At 45.8% G+C, this 25,045-nt stretch overlaps 1 protein-coding gene across 4 annotated transcripts in view; it reads right to left on the bottom strand.

Annotated features, from left to right (window-relative positions):
* Positions 1-25,045, bottom strand: part of LOC117357948 (WAP four-disulfide core domain protein 3-like) — a 138,939-nt gene that overhangs the window by 43,180 nt on the left and 70,714 nt on the right. For all 4 annotated transcript variants that reach the window (XM_033939230.1, XM_033939233.1, XM_033939231.1 and 1 more), the window contains 3 exons: positions 20,962-21,108; positions 20,329-20,451; positions 10,351-10,518 (listed from right to left, as the gene is read on the bottom strand). In XM_033939230.1, coding sequence (XP_033795121.1) covers positions 10,351-10,518; positions 20,329-20,451; positions 20,962-21,108 — 438 coding nt within the window. The remainder of the gene's footprint in view (positions 1-10,350; positions 10,519-20,328; positions 20,452-20,961; positions 21,109-25,045) is intronic.

The raw sequence follows: 25,045 nt of genomic DNA, 5'->3' as shown, positions 1-25,045 counted from the left end.
CACGGGTATACCGCGCATGCTGCCCGACTGTCCTTTCGCCCGCCCCGACTCTCCTCTGGCCACCCCGACTCTCCTTTCGCCCTCCCCGCCTCTCCGTGCGCTGTCCCGACTCTCCGTTCACCCTCCCTGACTTTCCGTGCACTGCCCCGACTCTCCGTGCGCTGTCCCGACTCTCCGTTCACCCTCCCTGACTTTCCGTGCACTGCCCCGCCTCTCCGTGCGCTGTCCCGACTCTCCGTTCACCCGCCCTGACTTTCCGTGCACTGCCCCGACTCTCCGTGCGCTGTCCCGACTCTCCGTTCACCCGCCCTGACTTTCCGTGCGCTGTCCCGACTCTCCTTTTGCCCGCCCTGCCCTGCTCCCAGCTCTGTAAGCATGTGCAATGGTCTGAGCATGCTTGCCGCTTAGTTTTCACCAAGGCTGTTTTTCTGGTGGTGTGCAAAGAACCTCCGACCGCCCCCCCCAGCCGACCCGCGACCCCCCTGGCCGACCCCCACGACACCCCCCACCCGCCTTCCCTGTACCTTTGTGTAGTTGGGACAGACGGGAGCCAAACCCGCCTGTCCGGCAGGCAGCCAATGACGGAATGAGGCCGGATTGGCCCATCCGTCCCAAAGCTCCGCCTACTGGTGGGGCCTAAGGCGCGTGGGCCAATCAGAATAGGCCCTGGAGCCTTAGGTCCCACCTGGGGGCGCGGCCTGAGGCACATGGTCGGGTTGGGCCCATGTGCCTCAGGCCGCGCCCCCAGGTGGGACCTAAGGCTCCAGGGCCTATTCTGATTGGCCCACGCGCCTTAGGCCCCACCAGTAGGCGGAGCTTTGGGACGGATGGGCCAATCCGGCCTCATTCCGTCATTGGCTGCCTGCCGGACAGGCGGGTTTGGCTCCCGTCTGTCCGGCCAACTACCAAAGGTACGGGGAAGGGGGGTGGGGGTGTTGTGGGGGTCGGCCAGGGGGGTCGCGGGTCAGCTGGGGGGGCGGTCGGAGGTTCTTGGGGGGGGCGGTCGTTGGAGGGAGGGGGGTTTGCGTCGAGGGCAGGAGGGCCTGGGATCCCTCCTGCCCGTAATGTAGTGCGGGGTGGGGGTAGGGGGTCGCCGTGGCCAGGAGGGTTTGGGCTCCCTCCTGGCCCGATATTGTCGGGGAGTTGGGGAGTCGGCCGGGCAAGAGGGCTTGGGCTCCCTCTTGCTCTGATCGTGGATGCGGGTGCGGGTGGGAGCGCGTGCGAGCGGTCGTTCGGGGTGGGGGTGCGAGCGGTCCTGCTGGGGGGGGTGAATCGGGCGTCGGGCGGGGTGGGAACTATGTAAAAAAAAATTTGTATACCGCGCTCACGCATATAACGCACGAGGGGTATGCGCGGTAGGTAAAAACGCGTATAACACGCGCGTTATATGCGTGAAAATACGGTATTATCGAATCTCCATACAGATCTGCTATCATCTTGATCAATTATTTTAATATTAATCCACACCCCACCATGATCAGATAAAATAATTGGATCTATGGAGGCTTGTGTAACTTGTTGAACTAAAGCATTTGAAACAAATATATAATCTATTCTTGAAAATGATTTGTGGACATGGGAGCAAAATGAAAATTTCTGATCATTAAAATGAACTATCCGCCATATATCTTGCAAATCACAATTTTGTATCAAATTATCTAAACCTAATGATTTCATAACTTTTCTAGGATTTTTATCCAATAAAGGATCTATAATAGCATTAAAATCCCCTGCCACAACTAAATTAGAAGCAGCCAGTGGTAATAACAATGGTTGTAGAGATCTAAAAAATTTCCCATTATCATGTCTACATGTACCCATCTTCCTAAAGGATCAGCCTTAATCATCTAATATAATAAAACGCTAGGCCGCGCATGCGCACTCCCATCTGCGTGTGCCAGTTTTCTGTGAGCTGTAGGGCACCGCAGATAGGAATGCGCATGTGAGCGAAGCTCTCTCTCTCCCTCCCTCCCAAGGTGGATGTCGGCCGTGGCGGCTGTCGGCGACCCGAGGTGGATGTCAGTCGCGGCGGCTGCTGGCCGCCCGAAGCTCTCTCTCTCTTTCTCCCCCCCCCCCCCCAGAGGCGGATGTCGACTGCGGCGGCCCGAGTTGGATGTCGGCCGCCGCGGCTGTCGGTGGCTGCAGGCCGCGGCGGCCAAACCCAGACAGCATTTTAAAATAAGTTTTTAACCCCCACCACCACCACTGCCGACGCCGCAATACCTTTTAAAACCCTCCCCACCAGCTTTGTACATGGAGTTAAGGAGGAAGGTATGGGGGGGAGGAAAATACTGCACAGGGAAGTGGGGTGGGAGGGAAATGCTGCAGCACATGGAAATGGAGGGGCAGAAAAGGGGTTGATGGACAGGGGAAGAGGTGCTGATGGACACGGGGGAGCAGAAAAATGAAGATAGGCCTACTGCTGGACAGGGGGAGCAGGAAGGAGGTGATGATTGGCAGGGGGAGATAAAACAAAGGGAGAAGGGCTTCTGCTGGATAAGGTGAGCAGTGATGGGGTGGTGGAGGACACAGGAGAGGTAAAAGTAAGGGAGAATGGACAGGGGGAGCAGGCAAGGGGTGGTAGTGGACTGCCAAGGAAAAAAAAAAAAAGACAGACAGAAATACAGAAAGCGGCTAAGGAGAGAGAAAAAAAAATAAAGACAGACACACACACATATATTCTAGCACCCGTTAATGTAACGGGCTATAAAACTAGTCTTAAATAAAGCATTACATCTTTTATTAATTAAAATTGCTACCCCTGTCTTTTTCCCTATAGCTAGGGCAAAAAAACAATATTTTACCCAATCTGTTTCCAATTTCTTGGACTCTAAAGCTGATAGATGAGTCTCTTGAATGTAACATATATCTATATTCTGTTTTTTTAAAAATAAAAGTGTTTTCTTCCTTTTTATGGGATGGTTGAGGCCATTAACATTTAGTGAATAAAATTTAGCACTTTAATTCTTAGCCTTTGTACACAGTTCCTCAGATACAGGCAGCATCGATGACATAGTGTCAAAGTACCGTATTTTCACGCATATAACGCGCGCGTTATACGTGTTTTTACAAACCGTGCATAACCTTGCGCGGTATACGTGTGTGCGCGTTGTATAAAAATTTTTTTACATAGTTCCCCCCCCCGATGTCCGATTCACCCCCCCACAGGACCGCTCGCACCCCCACCCCGAAGGACCGCTCGCATGCACCCGCACCCCCACCCCGAAGGACCGCTCGCACGCGCTCCCACCCGCACCCACATCCCCACCCTGAAGGACCGCTCACACGCACTCCCGCCCTCTTGCCCCAGCCAACTGCGGCACCCCTGACACGATCGGGGCAAGAGGGAGCTCAAGCCCTCTTGCCCCAGCCAACCGCGGCACCCATGTTGGGCCCATGTGCCTCAGGCCCCGCCCCCAGGAGGGACCTAAGGCTCCCGGGCCTATTCTGATTGGCCCAGGTGCCTTAGGCCACACCAGTAGGCGGAGCTTTGGGACGGATGGGCCAATCCGGCCTCATTCCGTCGTTGGCTGCCTGCCGGACAGGCGGGTTTGGCTCCCGTCTGTCCGGCCAACTACACAAAGGTACGGGGAAAGGGGGTGGGGGTGTCGTGGGGGTCGGCCAGGGGGGTCGCGGGTCGGCTGGGGGGGTGGTCGGAGGTTCTTGGGGGGGGCGGTCATTGGGGGGAAGGGGGTTTGCGTCGAGGGCAGGAAGGCCTGGGATCCCTCCTGCCCGTAATGTAGTGCAGGGTGGGGGTAGGGGGTCGCTGTGGCCAATAGGGTTTGGGCTCCCTCCTGGCCCGATATTGTCGGGGAGTTGGGGAGTCGGCGGGGCAAGAGGGCTTGGGCTCCCTTTTGCCCCGATCGTGTCGGGGGGGCAAGAGGGCTTGAGCTCTCTCTTGCCCCGATCGTGTCGGGGGTGCCGCGGTTGGCTGGGGCAAGAGGGCTTGAGCTCCCTCTTGCCCCGATCATGTCGGGGAGTCGGGGAGTCGTTGGGGCAAGAGGGCTTGACGTTAGAGAAAGGGCGAACCGCTGGAAGAGGAAGCAGCGCAGGCGCAGGGCTCACAGATGGGCCGGGACCGCCAAGAGAAAACAGCAGGACACCGGTAGGAGCTTCTACATGATGGGGGGGGGGGGTCGGGAGGCTGTGGGGGTGCGAGCGGTCCTTCAGGGTGGGGGTGCGGGTGGGAGTGCATGCGAGCGGTCCTTCGGGGTGGGGGTGCGAGCGGTCCTGCATTGGGGTGAATCGGACGTCGGGGGGGCATCAGGTTTTCAGGGTGGGGACAGGACTTCAAGGGGGAGAGGAGAGTCGGGGCGGGCGAAAGGAGAGTCGGGGTGGCCAGAGGAGAGTCGGGCGGGCGAAAGGAGAGTCGGGCGGCGACGGGAGAGTCGGGCAGCATGCGCGGTATACGGGTGTGCGCGGTATATAAAAATTTCTGTACATAAATTTGTGTTTTCCGCGCGCTATACCCGTGTGCGCATTTTACACGGGTGCGCGTTATCTACGTGAAAATACGGTAGTCATCATAGATATCAAAGTTGTCCTAGATGTTGATGTCATTGGTATTGGTAATAATACTGGAGTCAGTGGTTCAGAATCTTTGTTGGTGTCTCCTGCCATTTTTGATGAGAATTACCCTCCAAATTTTCGTACTGCAGTTTTATGACTTTTAACAATCTTTTCTGTAGCTTAGAACAGAACGGGCAAGCAAAATCATGGCATTCAGTACTGAGGCACTGAACACACAAACAATGTGGGTCAGTGTTGGAAATGGCCCTGTGACACCAGGCACACCGCTTAAAACCACTAAAAGACCAAAATATGTTGAAACCATGAGTAAATGCTGTCAGCCTGAAAAAAGGTTGAGGTCCAATCCAATCCAATTCAATCCTTAGTTTTATATATCGGGCCTTTTCCTGAAGGATTCACAAAATTAGCCCAAAAGGGTAGGAGAAAACAATAATTAAACAGGAGTACAACTATTACAATCCATTATTCATCAGTTAAGAATTTCTTGAACAAATACGTCTTCAAAGTTTTTCTGAAACAAGCCAGAGAATGGGAAAGCCTTCCTAAAGTTCGAATACCCTTAATAGACGGAAATGCTAATTTAAATATATGTATTCCTTTAGTAGAGAAGGGGTGTTGCGAACTGACGAAAAGTGTAAGTAATGGGGAAAAAAAAATCCCATATAGACTTTTAAATACCACACTAGTACACTTGAACTGGACCCTCCAATACACCGGAAGCCAGTGTAACGCCCTCAGCAATGTAGTGACATGATCACATCTTCTCTTACCAAAAATTAATTTGGCAGCCGTATTCGAAATAAGCTGCAATCTCCTTAAATTGCCCTTACTTAAACTGATGTAAAGAGAATTTGCATAATCCAGATGAGCAAATATAATAGCCTACACTAGCACGGCAAAATGATGTTGTTGGAAAAAACAACATACCCTCCTCAACATCCGTAAACTGAAAAAACATTTTTTCGATACAATATTAATTTGATTAGTTAGAGAGAGAGTCCGAACAAAGAATTCAGTAAAACGTAGTTTGATGTGCCAAAAGGAAGAAAAAGACCTCCTCTCAGCTCCATAGAAAACTAACAACTGGCAGTCTCGTGAGCTGGTGGCAGGCGGTAAGACACTTGCACATGCGCGATGCGGGTGGTCTTCAAAACTTTAAAGTGACAGTGCACTTGCTAACTGACCATGCCGGACTCTGTGGATGATGTCACCCACATGTGAGAATATACTGCCGGCTTGTCCTCGGAAGTTCTGCATTCAGGCTTCAAGTGTTGGGGAGATGTAATGATTCTACGATGTTTAGTGGTTCTGGAATATGTATAAACTTGTGAGCTGTGTTGAGGATTTCTTGCCCCAGAGTGACCTAGCATTCTAAGGGGCTTTTTTAAAGCTATGGCAAAAAGTGACCTTAGCGCTCCCTTACGCAGGTCTTTCCAGCATGCAAAGGCCACTTTTTGTGATTTAATGGTTATGCTCTAATGTCATTAGCTCACAACCATTAACAAAAATTATCGCATGAGCCCACTGCTACCTTATGTCATATATATAAAATGGAGAGATTTCTGGCAATACAGCGGAGTAGTTTCAAGAAATTTCAAGATGTTTGGGAGCCATTAACAAAGTATTGTACTGATTAGATGAAATTTTCTTTTCCCTTAAATTTACAAGTTCAATTGTGAGGGAAGGGGGGGGGGAATTTTATAGTTATGTATTGTATAAGTATTGATAGGTATTTGATAGGTAAGGGAGGAAGGTTGGGAGTTAAGTATTTATCACTGTTACCATTGATGATTATTAAGTGATATAGATATTGTTAATTTGTTTGGACATTTTATCACACTTATTGTAAGTTTGAAAACAAATAAAGAATTTTTTTTTTAAAAAGATGAGCTGGTTGATATTGTGTATTTGGATTTTCAAAAGGCATTTGACAGAGTACCTCATGAAAGACTTCTGAGGAAATTAGAAAGTCATGGGATATGCGGTAATGTCCTATTGTGGATTAAAAGCTGGTTGAAAGACAGAAAACAGATATTTTTAAATGATCATTATTCTCAATGGAGAATGATAGACCATGGTTGACCATGACATTCTGCTTAGTTGCATTGATTCTATAGGCATTTTGGGACAGGTACTAACCTGGCTCACAGGCTTCCTAAAAAACCGCACCTACCAAGTACACAATGAGGGAGCCTACTCCCATACCTGGTCCAACCCCTGTGGAGTCCCACAAGGCTCCCCCCTATCACCTTCCCTATTCAATATCTACATGGCATCACTGGGTCACATGTTGTCAGACTGAAAACTGAAATCCTACATTTATGCAGATGACATTACAATTGTCATCCCCATCTCCTCATTATCACAAGAAACAAAACAGCACATCTCATCAGTACTCACCATTGTCGAACACTGGACAACTCGGTTCAAACTGAAACTAAATCCAGAAAAAACTAAACTCTTCCTTGCAAGTCCCAACCACAAATTAACGACCACCACCCTACAACTCAACGATCTAACTTACCCTATTAATCCCACCATCAAAATCCTTGGAGTCTTCCTAGACCGATGCTTGACCTTCGAAGATCACACCAATGCCCAGGTCAAAAAATGTTTTCATACCCTCTGGAAACTCCGCACCATCAAACACTACTTTGACTTCCTCTCCTTCAGACTGCTGGTCCAATCCCTAATCTTAAGCACTCTGAATTACTGTAATATTATATATTTGGGCTCCTACAAGAAAACCATCAAACGTCTAAGACTCATTCAAAACACCGCCGTCCGCCTAATCTATGGCCTCAAAAAATCAGACCACATGAGCCCTTACTACAGAAAACTTCACTGGTTGCCACTAGAAGCGAGAATCATCTTCAAATTCGCCTGCCTCTGCTTCAAAACCCTAACTGGCTTGTCCCCGATATATCTCTCTCACCACTTTGTGTTCCCAGGCACCACTCGCACACGCAATGCCTATCTGTTTACCTACCCATCCCCAAAGGGATGCACCTACAAAAGATTCCTTAATAGAACTCTCTCATTCCAAGCTGGCAGATGGACAGATTGCCTGACCACCCTCATCTCATCTGCCCCATCTTACTCATACTTCAGAAAATCTCTCAAATCTTACCTCTATGATAAATTTCTCGAACCCCTCACCTCCAAATAACCAAATTCTACCACCTCTCCTCCCCCGATCTCTCTTTTCCTCCACCTCAATCCAATTCTTCCATCCTTTCCTCTTACCCCTCCCTCTCGACACCCTCCCGTAATTAATACCTGTCATTTTGCCACTCTTTATCCTCGCTATATAATAATAATAATAACTTTATTCTTGTATACCGCCATAAGCAGGGAGTTCTAGGCGGTTCACATCAATTAGTCTAAGTTACAAACAATAATAGGCATCTATCTTTGCATAGTAAATCGCTACAACCGCATTATCCAGTCTCTTGCACTGTATCTTACTCTTTAAGTCTCTCACACCGTATTTTCACTTTATAAATATCGCTGCTGTAGATGTACAGACTCCTGCACTGTAATTCTGCTTTGTTTTCCATTGTATTAATACCTATGCTAAATATGTACAGTCCCCTGCATGGTAATTTGCTCTCAATTGCATAGTACATTCCCTTACATTGTATCTTCGCTGTATATGTACAGTCTCTTACATTGTAAACTGCTCTGAACTGTTTGTGGTATTGCGGTATACAAAAATAAAGTTATTATTATTATTATTATTATTAAATAGTGGGGTTCAGAAGAGGTCTGTACTGGGACCACTGCTTTTTAACATATTTGAGAATTGGTTCAAGGTTGTATACTAGAAGTAATTTACTTAGATTTCAGCTCTTGAATAAACTTGATAGGCAGAATTTAGGACCCAAAGTGGTGAACTTGATTAGAAACTGGTCGATGGACAGAATCCAGAGGGTGGTGGTTTATGGAATTCACTCGGAGAAAGGAAAGGTGAGTAGTGGAGTGCCACAAGGATTGGTATTGGGGCCAACTCTGTTCAATATATTTGTTAGCAACATTGCTGAAGGGTTAGAGGGTAAGGTTTGCCTTTTTATGGATCACACCAATATTTGTAACAGAATGGACACCTGGAGGGAGTAGAAAACATGAAAAAGAGAAGTGTAGAGTGAAGAACTTGGGGAGTAGAAATCTGAGGGAACCTTATATGGTGAAAGGCTGATATAAATGGCTGGGGAGAGGAACCTTGGGATGAGAGTAGACAACAGAACAGTGTGACAAGGCAATGGTTGTAGCCAGAAGGATGCTGGGCTGTATTGAAAGAGGCATAACCAGCAGAAGAAAGGAGGTATTGATGCCCCTGGAGTACTGTGTTCAGTTTTGGAGGCCATATCTGGCTAAGGATGTAGAAAGAGACTTGAAGCGGTCCAGAGAAAATCAATGTTAAAGGAAAGATTTATAAATTATAAAGAGTTTTACCTCAAGCAAAATTGTCATTTCTTTAATAAGACATTAACTATTTTTTCTGCAGCCTTCCAAGTATCTACAAATCCAAAATGTGGCCCCACAAAGGGTTTGAGTTTGAGACCACTGATCTAGGTTTGAGCTTGGCACTCTCCAGGAGAGTGGATTCGAGAGACTCCATGAACATGTTGGTTACTACCTGAGAGAGAGGGGACCCCATTGCTGTGCCTTCTTTTTGGGCATAGTACTGTTCCCAGTACTGAATGAAAGTTGGCTTTAAACAGAAAGCTACTAGATTAGCCCATTCCATCGGCAGTCTTCATGTCTGTAGCTTCTGGTTTATGACCTAGATTACTTCATCCACTAGGATTTTAGTGAATAGGGAAACTACATCGAAACTGACCAGAATGTCTGTATAACTTAGTTGCAGACCAGTGATGATCTCGATGAGATGGGAAGAATCTCTAATGTTTGAAGATTTGTTGTCAAAGTTCTTAACTGTTTGGCTAGATAGTATGCTAGAGGGTGGGTTGGAGAGTTGACTTCACTTACAATGGATCACAGTAGAACTCCATGTTTGTGGATCTTGGGTAGGCCATGGAATCTTGGTGGCAGATTATTACCTTGCCTCAAGCAAGGCTTTAACTCCAGCTCGATAGAAGTGGCATTGTTTATCCGGCTTCTTATATCTCTGTGAACTTTTCAGAGTGGGCTGCTGGGGAGCAGTGTGTATGTGTCTTCTGCCAGGAGCTTGGCTATTTTTTGGGTGATAATCTATGGCATCCATCACTACAGTTGTGCTCCCTTTGTCTGCAGGGAAAATCACCAAGTTCTGTTGACACTTTTGTCATCTTGCCCCATAGACAAGAAAACACCCCGGGCATGCATTTTGCAATCCAAAAGGGTACCTGTCCACATAAACAAAATCAGAACATGAAGAGGCAATGATCTGCAAACACTTTCACCTGCAAAACCACAAAGCAGACCAATGGCATCAGAAGTACTGCGATTTATTAATCAGTAACCCGACGTGGCCACATTTCGCCCTCAGGCTGCGTCGGGGGAAATTCACTAGAAGGGGATAAGAACCAACTCTCCCTTAACAAGCAATACACCATTCACTTTTAACTGAATCAAGCAGGATTTAACATACCAAAGTACTCTCTCTGTAGGTTCACTAATCATATCCCCTTCTAGCGAATTTCCCCCGATGCAGCCTGAGGGCGAAACGTGGCCACATCGGGTTACTGATTAATAAATTGCAGTACTTCTGATTCATTGGTCTGCTCTGTGGTTTTGCACATAAACAAAATGACAATGCAAAAAGGAAGATTTTCCAATATAAGAAAACTTATCCCAGACTCTCCGTACAAAGAGTACCTGCTAAGGCTTTCACACACTTTCTCCTACAGCCAAAGAAGCAGCACTTCTCATCTGATTCACACTCGCTGTCACTCTTGCAGAGTGGAGCAAGCGGAGCCTCGGGAGGACACTGATCGTCGCTTCTTGGGTTGCTTCTTGTGTCAGTTGGACAGAATCCAGGGTGCTCTAGAAAAATAATAATAAACTGAGTGAAGACAGCACCTGCTCAACAATCACAAGCTGCAGTAAGGACAGAACATCTGCAATCACTACACAAAATAAATAAAATACATTCCTCTAATGAACAAAAAGAAAAATGATTAATATGTGGTACTATGTTTTTTTCCCTCCTGCAGTTGATATACTGCTTTTACTGTGTGGTTACAATCAAAGTGGTTTACATATTTTATACCTGGGGCAATGAAGTGTTAAGTGACTTGTCCAGAGTTACAAGGAGCAGCAGTGGGAATCAAACTCACAACCTCAGGGTGCTGAGGCAGCTGTTTTAACCACTAGGCCACTCCTCCACTTAATAAGATAGATTTATTCCTGAGATAAAGATTTACAAAGACATAGAAACCAGCAAGAGAAGGACTACCTAGGACATTACAAACCACTGTGAAGACTCATAAGTGCCAATCCCCCCCCCCCCCCCGAGTTTGCTGTGCAGGGTTGGGTTAACAGAGTCAGTTTCTTAACAAGCCATACTGTTGCCATTATCTTTGCCTGGTAAAGCCTAGAGACCCCACCAGCCTTGCTGCTTTTGAACACTGTTGTGCATGAAACCAAAAAAAAAAAAAAAAATTTCCTTCATGAGCCAGATCCAGCTGCAAACAGAAAAATGGAATAAAGTATGCAGAGCAAGACCATGGAAATCTTTCCAACATGTGATAGTGTGTGCATGTGTGTGTGAATGAGTGAATGTTTATGTATCCGTTATCCACGCTCTTCAATCTTTCCCTGAGTATAGGAAGAGTCCCATTGGACTGGAAAACAGCTAACGTCATTCCACTCCACAAAAAGGAATGCAGGACTGAGGCTGAAAATTACAGACCGGTGAGTCTCACATCGATAGTGTGTAAAATTATGGAAACACTAATCAAACACAAATTAGATACGATCCTGAATGATGAGAATCTACGAGACCCCCAATCCAATCCTGCCAATCCAATCCAATCTGATCAGCTTCTTTGACTTGGTAACAAAAAAGCTGGATATGGGGGAGTCCCTGGACATCATGTACTTGGACTTCAGTAAGGCTTTTGATAGTGTCCCACACCGCAGGTTATTGAGCAAGATGAGTTTGATGGGATTAGGAAAAACGTTAACGGCATGGGTAAAAGACTGGCTAGGTGGTAGACTTCAGAGGGTGGTGATGAACGGTACTCTCTCCGAAATGTCAGAAGTGATGGATTGCCGCAGGGTTCGGTCTTGGGTCCGATCCTATTTAATATCTTCGTAAGGGACCTGGCTCAGGGGCTTCGAGGGAAAATTGCATTATTTGCCGATGACGCCAAACTATGCAACATAGTAGGCAAAAGCACAGTGCCTGACTGCATGACGCAGGACCTACTCTTACTGGAACATTAGTCCTCAACTTGGCAGCTATGTTTTAATGCCAAAAAGTGTAAGGTCATGCACCTTGGAAGCAGAAATCCATGCAGAACTTACACCCTAAATGGTGAGACCTTAGCAAGAACTACAGCAGGACGGGACTTGGGAGTAATCATTAGCAAAGACATGAAGTCTGCCAATCAAGTGGAGAAAGCTTCATCCAAGGCTAGGCAAATGATGGGTTGTATCCGTAGAAGTTTCATCAGCCGGAAGACCGAAGTTATAATGCCGTTGTACAGATCCATGGTGAGACCTCATCTGGAATATTGTGTACAATTCTGGAGACCGCATTACCAAAAAGATGTGCAGAGAATGGAGTCGGTTCAGCGAATGGCCACCAGGATGGTCTCAGGACTCAAGGATCTCCCATATGAGGAAAGGCTGGGTAAGTTGCAGCTATACTCACTCGAGGAGCGTAGAGAGAGGGGAGACATGATTGAGTCGTTCAAATATGTCACTGGACGTATTGAGGTAGAAGAGGATATCTTTTTTTCTTAAAGAACCTACGGCGACAAGAGAACATCCGTTGAAATTCAGGGGTGGAAGATTTCATAGTAACACCAGGAAATACTTCTTCACCGAAAGAGTGGTTGTTTATTGGAATAGTCTTCCACTACAGGTAATTCAGGCCAGCAGCATGCTGGACTTTAAGAGAAAATGGGATAAGCATGTGGGATCACTTCGGTGAAGAATTTATGGGGTGGGTCATTAGAGTGGGCAGACTTGTTGGGCCGTGGCCCTTTTCTGCCGTCATCTTCTATGTTTTGTGTGTATGTATACTGTATGTATTGTATGGTGCTACTTGGAGTAGGGTTACCAGATGTCCGGGAAAACCCAGACATGTCCACTTTTTAGAGGACTGCCTGGGTGCCCGAACAGACTTTCCAAAACCCGGTAGTTTGTCCGGGTTTTGGAAAGCCCTGACCTCCCTGCTGCGTCAGGAGGGCCTCTGAGCATGCAAAGATGATGTCACATGCATCTATGCATGCTTGAAAACCCTCCAGACACGGCCCACAGGTTGGAAAACAAAGACGAGGCTTTGCAGGGGTAGGACTAGAGATAGAATGTGGCAGGGCTGGAGGCAGAATGGGGCAGGGCCACGTGTCCAGGTTTCTCTGGACAAAAATCTGGTAACCCTACTATGTGGGGGGGGGGGGGTGGAAAATAGTTTTGATTTTATGTTACTACTTCCCACATTATGTGAATCCATGAGGAAGCCATAGATTGGTGAAACAAGGCCCTGTTGGAGTACTTTAGAGCTCTCTCACCAGCTTTATATGCTTTGTGCTGCTGTGATTTGAGTGTCTTAACGCTGATGAAGAGTGAACGAGGACAGCGTTTAAAACACAGCTGCAGCGTTTATCTTCAGGCTTCAGAGCTAAGTTTTACATTTCCTTAAACTTATATTTAAGTTTATGAGTGCACAGCAGTGGGATATTCTCCTAATTAGATCTTTACATTTTGGCGGGTGTGAGTTTTTTATGCCGATGACAATAAAAACGCCAGCCTAAAATAAGTTCTGATTGCTGCGTGAGAAAAGTTATCTTGAGGCTTTTTCTCCACCTTTTTGATTAATGTGGATCTTTTAGGAAAAGCTCACTGCTGGTGAGTAACATTTTTGGGAAATTTATTGTGATTTAAGCATCTCTGTCAAATGTCCTCTCCCTCCTTTCCTCAAAAGTATACATATTGTGATCTTTAAGTTGTCCCCATATGCCTAATGGCGAAGACAACACACCATTTTAGTAGCCTTCCTTTAGACCAACTCCATCCTTTTTATATCTTTTTGAAGGTGTGGCCTCCAGAATTGTACAGCAAAAAACAACAAAGGTGACCAGTGGCGTTCAGTCTCTTTTTATTGTGATTGGCTCGACACAATAGTGTTTCAGCCCACAAGGGGCCTGCCTCAGGAGTTTTGTAGTTAAGTCAAGATAGACAGAATCACAAGACGCCTGAGGCAGGCCCCTTGTGTGCCGAAACACAATCGTGTCAAGATAGTCATAATAAAAAGAGACTTTGTTGTTATTTTTTTGCTATTCACAGTTGTGAAGGCAGATTCTCCTGTTCGTACTCCAGAATTGTACACAATATTCTTAATGAGGTCTCACCAGAGTCTTATACAGGGGTATCAATGCCTCCTTTTTCCTACTGGCCATACCTCTCCATAAGCACTCTAGCATCCTTTCAGCTTTCAATGGATATGTCAAATTGATAGTCCAGGGAGAGTGTGGCACTGTGGTTAAAGCTACAGCCTCAGCACCCCAAGATCATGGGTTCAAACCCACGCTGCTCCTTGTGACTCTGAGCAAGTCACTTAATCCCTCCATTGCCCCAGGTACATTAGATATATTGTGGGCCCGCTGGGAAAGACAGGGGAAAATGCTTGAGTACCTGAATAAATTCATGTAAACCATTCTGAGCTCCCTTGGGAGAATGGTATAGAAAATTAAATAAATAAATTGTATTAATTAGCATTGTAGATTGGAAAATGTGTTTGCTGAAATTCTCTAAACTTCTAGCCTCCCTTCCTGGTGGTATTGAAGCATAAGAAAGGAAGCTACAGGATTACTTAAGGTTTGATTCAATAACTAAAGACTAATGTTGGAGTTGTGGTTTGTCAAAACGGGATGTTTGTATTCTGAACATAATGTCAATTTTACAGGGGGCCACTTGAACAGGCAAGGGGATATTCCAGGTTTAAAACAAAGCATCCTTCATGACCTTGTAGAGTGGAACCTTTATGCACTCGGTGAGTAGAACCTCATAGTCTAAGAGTTTAAAAAGCTCTGAATGTGCTTCATCCTCTGTCTCCATCTTGATCGGAAGAGCCTGCCCCATCTGACTGACAAAACCTGTGAAAGAAAGGCTCTCGGGTAGGGAAGTCTGATGCGGAGGAGGAGGAGGAGAAAGGATCAGAGGGAATACCGTATGATTCCTTAGCAGAGTAGTCTGGGACATCCTCACTGGACTATATGGAGAGGTCAGAATCTGATTCCTTGAAGTATTCCCTCCTAGATGCATCCAAAAGAGTGTGTTGGGAATGCATTAAGTATCAAGGTGAAACAGGTGAACTGCATTCCCTCAAGGACAAAGCATCTATCGAGTATCTATGCAATATCGATGCTCAGTGTTGAACTGGTGTCCTGGAGCGTTATCTGGAGTGACACGTTGACACATTCTCGGATGTCAGGGGAGCCTATAAAGGCTGTGACTGCATTAGCCCAGAGAGCTCCTGCTGGAGTATCGCTCTGATCTACTCCTGTAGCATCAGTGCTGAAACTGAAGGAAGCTGATGCATGTGAGCAGTTTGCTTTACTGGTTGTTGAGGCATGGGAGAGCTTGATGACAAGGCATGCCTGTGCGGAGATACCAACTGAAGAGATGGTGACTTGTCATTTGCATGCCAATGCTTGACCTGAGTGAAGGAAGAGGATTCCTCAGAGGATGCAGTGGTATGCCCAGAGGAGGAAGAATACCTATACTACGATCAATTGCCAAATTTTAGAGCCAAAATCACTAAACATACTGATTCATTCATTAATAATTGCGAAACTCGACTATTGTAACTCACTATTAATAAATGTTACCCAAAAAGAGAAAAAACGTCTTCAGATAGTTCAGAATACAGCAATCAAATTAATACACAACCGCAAAAAATTTGACCATGTAACACCACTCTTGATCGAATCACATTGGCTCCCTATAACTCATCGTATTACTTTTAAAATCTTACTATTAGTTTTTAAAACATTACTTACAAATGAACCTCAATTCATTAATAGATTACTCATTCCATATAGTACTTCACGCTCATTAAGATCCACTGATCAAAAACTTCTAACGGTTCCATCATTAAAAGTTATTGGAACTCGTCGCACTGATATTTTCTCCGTTATAGCCCCACAATTATGGAACAGTTTACCCCAGTATCTTAGAATAGAAAGCGATCTGAAACAGTTTAAAAGAAGCTTAAAGAGTTTCCTTTTTAAAGATGCGTTTGATGTGTGAATTTTATTAAGGATTTTTATAAAAAATTTTACTTTTTTTATCTTTTTATTCCCCTGTGATTTCCCCTACCTGGTGTATTTTCCATTTATGTTCTCTTTAATATATACGATTGTAGTTCTTCCCTTTCTTTCCCCATGTATCTGTTAGTTAGTCTGTTTGACTTTATGATAATGTATTAAATTTTTGTATACGTTTATAATTACTCTATGGTACCTATTTTTTATCTGTAAATCGCTTAGCAATTTAAATTAAGTGATTCAACAAGTTAAAAATAAACTTGAAACTTTCTTGCAAGGCAGTTCCCCTGATGCATGTAGCATTAAAGAAGTGGACTCTCTGTGCTTTCTTGATCCCACTGTGCAGGGCCGTATTAAAGGATAGGCCCAGTAGGCACGTACCTAGGGCCAGACATTGGCAGAGGTGTCCGATGGATGGCAGTGGCGATGGCAGTGGCAGTGGCGATGGCAGTGGCAGCCCCCCCCCCCCCCGGCATCAACAGTAAGATCGGAAGTAAAATCGGCAACATGGCCCCCCTCCCCCCCCTCCCACCTGCATCAACAAGAAAATCAGCAACCGGTGTTCAGCCCAAAGCTTCCCTGGCTCTGATGCAGCTTCCTGTTTCCGCCTGGGCGGTTCGCGTCAGAGCAGAGAGAAGCTTTGGCCGAGCAGCAGCACCACTTATTGCAGGACTCAGGTAGGTCAATACACTGCTCACAGGTACTCCTTACCCCCTGAACAGGCTTCCTACCCTAAGAGCCCATGAAGGGGAGATTGAGAGCACCTGATGTACTTCTTTTATCCCTGCTTGTATAAGTTGGCTGAGGAGGTCCGTCTACTCTTGTTTTCATCTAATGGGTTGGACCATGCTGGGTTTGGAAAGTCTGGAAATTGCTCTTCCTACCTGCATGCTTCAGAGAACTAGATTTGTTTGAGAGTCTGATATGTTAAAGGGGTTGTTCTCCTTTTATGTCTATGAGGTCTTTTTCCACGGCTTTGTGCACTCTAGCACTCAGGGAGCCGGCCCGAAGACGCCGTTTTGATCACACCATGGACCGGCGGCTGAAGAACGCTGTCTTGGGCCAGATGGATGTGCTGGCCCTTTGGACCGGCAGAAAATTTTTGAGGACCGGCAACGGTCCACGGACCAGCAGTTGAAGAACACTGCTCAAGACCGACTCCATCCTTTTATATATTTTTGAAGGTGTGGTCTCCAGAATTACACACAATATTCTAAATGAGGTCTCACCAGAGTCTTATACAGGGGCATCAATACTTCCTTTTTCCTACTGGCCATATCTCTTCCTATGCACCCTAGCATCCTTCTAGCTTTTGCCATCACATTTTCAACCGGTTTGGCCACCTTAAGATCATCACATACAATCATTCCCAAGTCCCACTCTTCTGTCATGCGGGACCGTGACCTCTACATCTGTTGTCCTTCCAGTTATGCCATTTAGGACCAAGTCCAAGGTTCCTCTTGTCGGTTCTCCCACCATTTGTTCTAGGAAGCAGTCCCCTATCATTTCCATGAACATTGATTCTCTGCTGCAGTTTGAGATTCCTCGGTTCCAGTTTATCCCCGGAAAGTTGAAGTCTCCCATGATCGTTACATTACCTGTTCTACATCCATAGTTGATTTTCTCTATCATTTCTACGTCTGTTTCTTCTGTCTGTCCTGGGGGTCGATAGTAGAGGCCTATTTTTATGTCTGCTTCATTTGCCTAGGAATCTTTATCCAGAGGGATTCCAGTTTTTATTTTCCTTCCGTCTTTCCTTCTCTGATAGACTCTACTCCTTCTTGGACATAGAGGCAATACCTCCCCCTTTTTTCCCTATTCTATCTCTTCTGTATAGTTGTATCCCTGTAGTACTGTGTCCCATTAATTTTCCTCGTTCCACTATGTTTCTGTTATTCCGATGATATCCAGTTCTTCTCATTTTGCTAGTGCCTCCAGTTCCCTCATTTTGTTTCTCAAGCTTGTGGCATTCGTGTACATACATTTGAGCTCCCTTTACGCATTCGTGTGCATACAATTGAGTTCCCTTGGTGGTACCTTCCTGAACTTTTTAGTCTTCATATCCCTTTTTGTATCTATTTGCGCTTTTTTTCTGTTACTTTCGATTTCAGCATGCTCTTCCCCTTTATCTGAGCAGTTGTTTGTAGTTCCTTCTTTGGGATCTACTGATGCCCGGGCCATTGGCTGGTTGTCGACTGTTGGCTCTCCCCTGATCCTTAGTTTAAAGCCTTCTCAATGGTCTTTTTCATGTTTTCAGCCAAGACTCTTGCTCCTTGCTTGGTGAGGTGTAGGCCGTCCCTTCTATAGCATTTGCCATTTCCCCAGAATGCCGTCCAGTTGCGCACAAAGTTGAACCTCTCCTCATCGCACCATCGTCTCTTCCCGCTATGCCCCAAGCCTACTACCCAAATGCAAAATATATACTGGTGGGCTTCCCAAAGCCCTGCCAGTTGAAGATCTCTTCCTATAGGAAGGAAGGGGAGTTTTGTTCAGAGATGTTTGGAGGTTGCATAGAAGAAAAACTACACTGGCACTGGTATGGTATATCTTTGTTTGTTTTGAATTTTAAAATAAAAGAAATAAAGTGGAAATAAAGAAGTAAATACATGGGGGCGGGGCATGGTGGGGTGGGGGCGGGGCATGGTGGGTCGGGCGGGACAGGGGGCCCAGTGTACTTGTGTGCCTAGGGGCCCTCGACAAATTAATCCTGCCCGGGGTGAAGGTGATTCTGTGTGTATGAACGACATGCTTTTCTCTTAGCATTGACCAGCCTTATTTGGCAAAATGCATTGGGTATGGTTCTTGGGAGCACCTTGAATAAACCTGATTTGAATCTCCTTATTTGTCTGCTGATTTTCTTTTGTTCCACGTTGGATGGACCACTTGCCTTGTTGTTTTGTTACAAGTTAATATTCATGGAGTGGGACGTACTAGAGGAGTTACAGATTTGGTTGTTTATACATAGGGGTTACAGTTGGATGACATAGAGTGAGGCAGATGCAGTTGTCAGTACCAAATGTCGCAGATGCAGTACCAAAAAACTTTGCAAACTGAAGCTTGTGAGCTTTCAGTGACCTCTTTTGCATGCAAGAACAAAGGACACAGACAATGTCCCAATGATCAGAACCAAGACACTGAACACATCAGTTGTGTGAATCAGTGGCAGAAATAGTCCTATTGCCTCAAGAGCATCTATTAAAGCTGCTAGCTGGTTTGGACATGGAGAGAAAATGGCTGATGCAAAATTGAAAGACTCAATGGCCTGGGGAGCTCGAGTAAAGGTAGAACCAAAAAAGACTTGATGCTCTCAGCAAGAAAAAAGGGTATGAAATATCACAAAGACCCAAAAGTAGAAAGTTAACAAAAATGAACAGAACTTTGCAAAAGGGAAGGACCTTGATAAAAATAAAGAGCTATGACAAAAACTGAAAAGAAAATTTATAAAAATTGAACACGCTGAAGAGGACACTGAAGACACAGCTTCTCAGCTCCAAAGAAAATAAAGAACTACAGATCCTGCAAGCTGGCATTGGGCAGGAAGGCACAAGCATGTGTGCGTACAGGCAGTGCCTTAAAATTTAAAGTGACAATACACTTGGTATCTGTCCATTCTGGGTTCCGTGGATGACGTCGCCCATCTGTGAGAATATTATACTTACTTGTCCTCGGAGAAAGAATGTGCCATGAGTGAAACATAGGCACAGTGTGCAAATACATACATACATTACAGTACTCCCCCGATATTCACGGGGGTTCCGTTCTAGGAACCCCCTCAAATATCAAAAAACCACGAATACAGTTTTTCACCTGGGGAGGCAGGAGAGGGCAGCTGGAGCGCCAGCGAGTGAAGGAAACATTCGCAGTATGTTCCGACCACATCTTCCTGTACTAAAGTCGGGCTTCACCAATCAGGAGCTGCTTTGACACACAGCTCCTGATTGGCGAAGCCCAACTTTAGTACAGGAAGAGGCGGTCGGATAATACCGCAAATGACCGGATCCGATATTATTCTATACTTTACACAGGTTCTGGTCTACATCTAGGTGTGAGCATTTACACGAGTCATAGAGCTGGTATAAGTGATCACAGCTTAAATGGAAGCATGTTTTCAGACACTGGAACTAGGATTCGGATTCTGTAAGGAAAAGTAGGTGCCAAATTTTCTTTATAAAATAAACTTGAAGTATGTGCCTGCTTACCTTCCAATCCTAAAAACCCTATTATAAAATTACCCTTGTTGCTTCTCCACCTACACTCATATCAGCTCTCTTCCCTGCCCCCCCCCCCCTCCAAGATACCAGGTTTGATATATGTTCACACTGAGGGGCTGGGCCACTACCACTTGATATAATAGTACCTGGCTCAGGATCCTGGCAGGTATTCCCACAGCACTTCCTGTTCAATGAGCAGTCGTCATCAGTTTGACAATTGTTGGAAGACGAAGAGGGTCCACACTGCACTGGACACCTTCCAGGTTTCACTAGAATAGAGAGATATAAAAATGTTAGTTTTTCAGGTGCTGAATTTTTCTTTAAACTTTAACATATGAGACTATAGTGAAATGGCTGCTGGTGAATAGAATCTCCCCTCCCCCCCACCCCCACCCCAATCCTGCAGAATTCTTATGACTTGGAAAATAATTCCCTCTGTGGTTTTCCCTTATAAAACCTTCACCTAGGGATTGACTTGTGTAGGAGAAAATACGAGGGCATCACTTGTAACTGTGCATCCTGGTTTTTAATAACTACCAGAACAGTGGGAGTGTGTAGTGCAGGGATTAGAGCTACAGCCTCAGCACCCTGTGGCTGTGGGTTCAAATCCCTTGTTGCTCCTTGTGACCCTGGGCAAGTCACTTAATCCCCTCATTGCCCCAGGTACACTAGATAAGAGTTTGAGCCCACTGGGACAGATAGGGAAATATGATAAAGTACCTGATTGTACACCACTTTGGATATAAGTAATAAAAAAAAAAAAATAATAATAAACCTACCATCAGGAGCAACACATCGTCGTTCGCAGTCATTGCAACAGCATCTCAGTTTTCCTTCACACTGATCATCATTTGTACAATAACCGGCTGTTGGACGACTGTACGGACATATTGACTCATCCCAGTCTGGACATATGCCTACTTTAGCTGAAACATAGAAAGGCCCGTAATCAAAATGCTATTATATATATTTACATTCTTGCAAGGGACAATAGTTTCGTATGTGAAGTTGACCCATCCTAACAGAAATTCAGTATTTTCAAATTTGCAAATAGCTTTTCAGCAGCTTGGCTGCCTGGAGTAACTTTAATCCATCTATTTCTTTTATCATCTCTTTCCACCTCCCCCCCCCCCCCCCACAACTCCCCTTATACAAAACCATAGGGAGCTCAAATGTATGTACACAAATGCCAGAAGCTTGAAAAACAAAATGGGGGAACTGGAAGCACTAGCAAGAAGAAAGGAACTGGATATCATTGGAATAACAGAAACATGGTGGAACAAAGAAAATGAATGGGACACAGTACTGCAGGGATACAAACTACACAGAAGAGATAGAACAGGGCAAAAAGGGGGAGGTATTGCCCTGTATGTTCAAGAAGGAATAGAGTCTATCAGAGAAGGAGAGATGGAAGGAAAAATTAAACTGGAGTCCCTCTGGATAAAGATTCCTAGATAAAACTGCATAGATAAATTTTGGCCTCTATTATCAACCCCCAGGACAGATGGAGGAAACAGACACAGAAATGATAGAGGAAATTAACCATGGATGTAGAACAGGAAACGTAACGATCATGGGGGACTTCAACTTTCCGGGGATAAACTGGAATCTGGGAACCTCAAACTGCGGCAGGAAAACAAAGTTCTTGGAAACGATAGGGGACTGCTTCTTAGACAAATGGTGGGGGAACCGACAAGAGGGACCGCAACCTTGGACTTGGTCCTAAATAGCATAACTGGAAGGACAACAGATGTAGATGTCACGGCCCCGCTGGGGACGAACAATCACAGCATGATCAATTTTAAAATTGGCATCGGGAAGGGAAAACCAACAAAGACCCAAACCACAACCTTTAACTTCAGAAAAGGAATTATGACAGTATGAGAGCCATGGTTAAAAAAACGGCTCAAGAAAAGGACGGCCGAAATCCAAACAGTCAATCAAGCATGGTCCCTACTAAAAAATACCATCACCAAAACACAGAATCTCTACATTCCGCAGATATCCAAAGGAAGGAGAAACAAGACCAAAGGAGAACCAGCTTGGCTATCTAAAGAGGTAAAGGATGCAGTGAGGGAAAAGAGGAGCTCGTTTAAAAAATGGAAACATGAAAAAACAACGGAGACCTGGAACTGTCACAAGGTCAACCAGAAAAAATGTCACAAGGCGATAAGAGACGCCAAAAAGGTCTATGAAGAAAAGATAGCGCAAGAGGCCAAAAACTTCAAGCCCTTTTTTAGATATATAAAAGGGAAAAAACCAGCAAGAGAGGCAGTAGGCCCTCTTGACAACCAAAGAAAAAAGGGGTGCATCAAGGAGGACAAACAGATTATGGATAGGCTAAATTCATTCTTTGCCTCTGTCTTTACCAATGAGTACACTGCAACAATGCCCGAAACAGGGAGAGTATTCAAGGGAGAAATAGAGGAAAGCCTCACCACAGTGAATGTGGATTTGGACAAGATATACTATCAGATTGACAAACTAAAAAGGGACAAATCCCCTGGACCAGATGGAATTCAGGAGCTTAGGGTTGAAATTGGAGAACTATTACAAACATGTCAATTAGAACTGGGCAAATACCGGACGACGGGAAGATAGCGAATGTCGTCACAATCTTCAAAAAAGGATCGAGAGGAGAACTGGGCAACTATAGACCTGTGAGTCTTACATCGGTTCCTGGGAAGATGGTTGAAGCACTAATCAAGGATAGCATAGTGCAACACCTGGAAAATCACGACCTGATGAGAGCCAGTCAACACGGCTTCAGGAAAGGGAAGTCATGTTTGACGAATTTACTTCAATTTTTTGAGAAGGTGAACAAACAAATCGATAGAGGAGACCCGGTGGATATAATATACAGTAGTACCTTGGATTACGAGAATAATCCGTTCCAGGAGCATGCTCGTAATCCAAAATGCTCGTTTATCAAAGCACAGGAGGCAGATCTTTGGGCACCGGTAGGACATGCTGGTGCCGGTGCTGGTGCGGAGGCTACACTGAAGTAAGAAGAGGGTTCGGGTGGGTTGGGGGACCTCAGGTCACGGCGGGGGGGTGCCTGATGGCACCAGAGGGGTGCCAGATCGCGGGGGGAGGGTGCTGGTTAGCGGGGGGGGGGGCTCGCAAATCGAGGCACACGGTTTCCGAGGCACCGATTTTGCGAATGTTTTGCTCGTCTTGCAAAACACTCGCAAACCGTTGCACTCGTAAACTGAGGTACCACTGTACTTGGACTTCCAGAAAGCGTTCGACAAGGTTCCACACGCAAGGCTTCTGAGGAAACTACAAAGCCATGGAATAGAAGGGGACATACTAAGATGGATAGGCAAATGGCTGGAGGACAGATTGCAGAGGGTGAGCATAAATGGGAAGTTCTCGGACTGGGAGAAGTGACAAGCGGTGTGCCCCAGGGCTCGGTTCTTGGGCCCATCTTATTCAATATCTTTATAAATGACCTGGAAGAGAAAACAACAAGTAATATAATCAAGTTTGCAGATGACACAAAACTATGTCGGGCAGTTGGGTCACAAAAGGACCGTGAAGAATTCCAGAAAGATTTGAACCAGCTAGAAAAATGGGTGGAAAAGTGGTTTTGTTGGTTTTGGATTGAAGCCAGTTAAGCTTGAATTTGAATATGTAGTGGTCTGACAAGAGTGATTGTTGCAAATTGCCTTCTGAGGAGGATATAGGAGGTTGCAGAGGATCTTTGGAAGAGATTGCAATGAGGTCTAAGGGGTGACCTTTTATGTGTGTGGAATAGAATGGTGGCCAGGAGTAGTCTAGGTCTTGCAGAAAGGTGAGTAGGTCGGTGACCATGTGGTTGTTTTTTGATTCTAGGTGGAGGTTTAAGTCCCCTACTAGTAAGCAATTAGGAGAGGTAAGGGAGTTTTTGAACACGAAGTTGTGGAAAATGTTCTTTATGTTGGTCTGGTTTTTGGGCGTCACATAGAAGAGGATGCAAGTGAGAGGGGTTTGTAGGCTAGGATTTAACAGTTGACATGCTAGAATTATGATGTTTTCGAGTTTGAACTCCATTAGGTTAATCTGACGTCAACTCAGTGGGAGATTGCTGCTTATCAATGGGAGAGCATGAGAAAACCCACATGTGGCAAGTCTGAGTTGGTGTTAGAGCAGTCCATGGGCAGAAATTGGGCAGAGCCAGCAGATCGCTAATCAAATAAATAAGTGGATAAAGTACAGACAGGACAGCAAAAGGGCAATCCTGACTTTTGTTTACCTAGTTATCCATGCCCCAGTGTGAGTATCAGCTGACACCCAGGCAGTGGTGTAGTAAGGGTGGTGAAGGGGGCAGTCTGCCCCAGGCGCCGATTTGATGAGGGTGCCAACACCCCTCCACTGCTCCGCCCCATCTCATCCTATTCCTCCCCTCCATGTGCACGCCCCCCCCCCCCCCCACTTCTCTTCCACCATACCTCTAGTGAAAGTTGTTTTTCACGGAGGTCAACAACGTGCTCTTTACGACCCCATCGGCTCTCCCGCTGATGCCACTTCTGGGTGCCACGCATAGGAAGGGATGTCAGAGGGAGAGCTGATGGGGTTGCGAGGAGCACATTGTTGAAGGGAAGAGGGGGCGCGCACGGCAGGCGGGATCAGGAAAGGATCAGGGAGTAGAGACAAGGACATGGGAAGGGCACCACCGCCCCGGGTGCCTCCCAACCTCACTACACCACTGCACCCAGGTAACTGCCAGCAGCCAGACATGACCCAGATATTCAACACTTGGGCCCATATTTGGTGTAGAGAAGCAGCCTAATGGTTAGAGCAGTGGGCTGAGAACAAGGGGATCCCAGATTAAAGCCTCCTTGTGATTTGGGGCAAGCCACCTAACCCTCTACTGCCTCA

The sequence above is a fragment of the Geotrypetes seraphini genome, chromosome 3 (genome assembly GCF_902459505.1).
Source record: "Geotrypetes seraphini chromosome 3, aGeoSer1.1, whole genome shotgun sequence".
NCBI lineage: Eukaryota > Metazoa > Chordata > Amphibia > Gymnophiona > Dermophiidae > Geotrypetes > Geotrypetes seraphini.
This window is presented reverse-complemented; position numbering and strand designations above follow the sequence as displayed.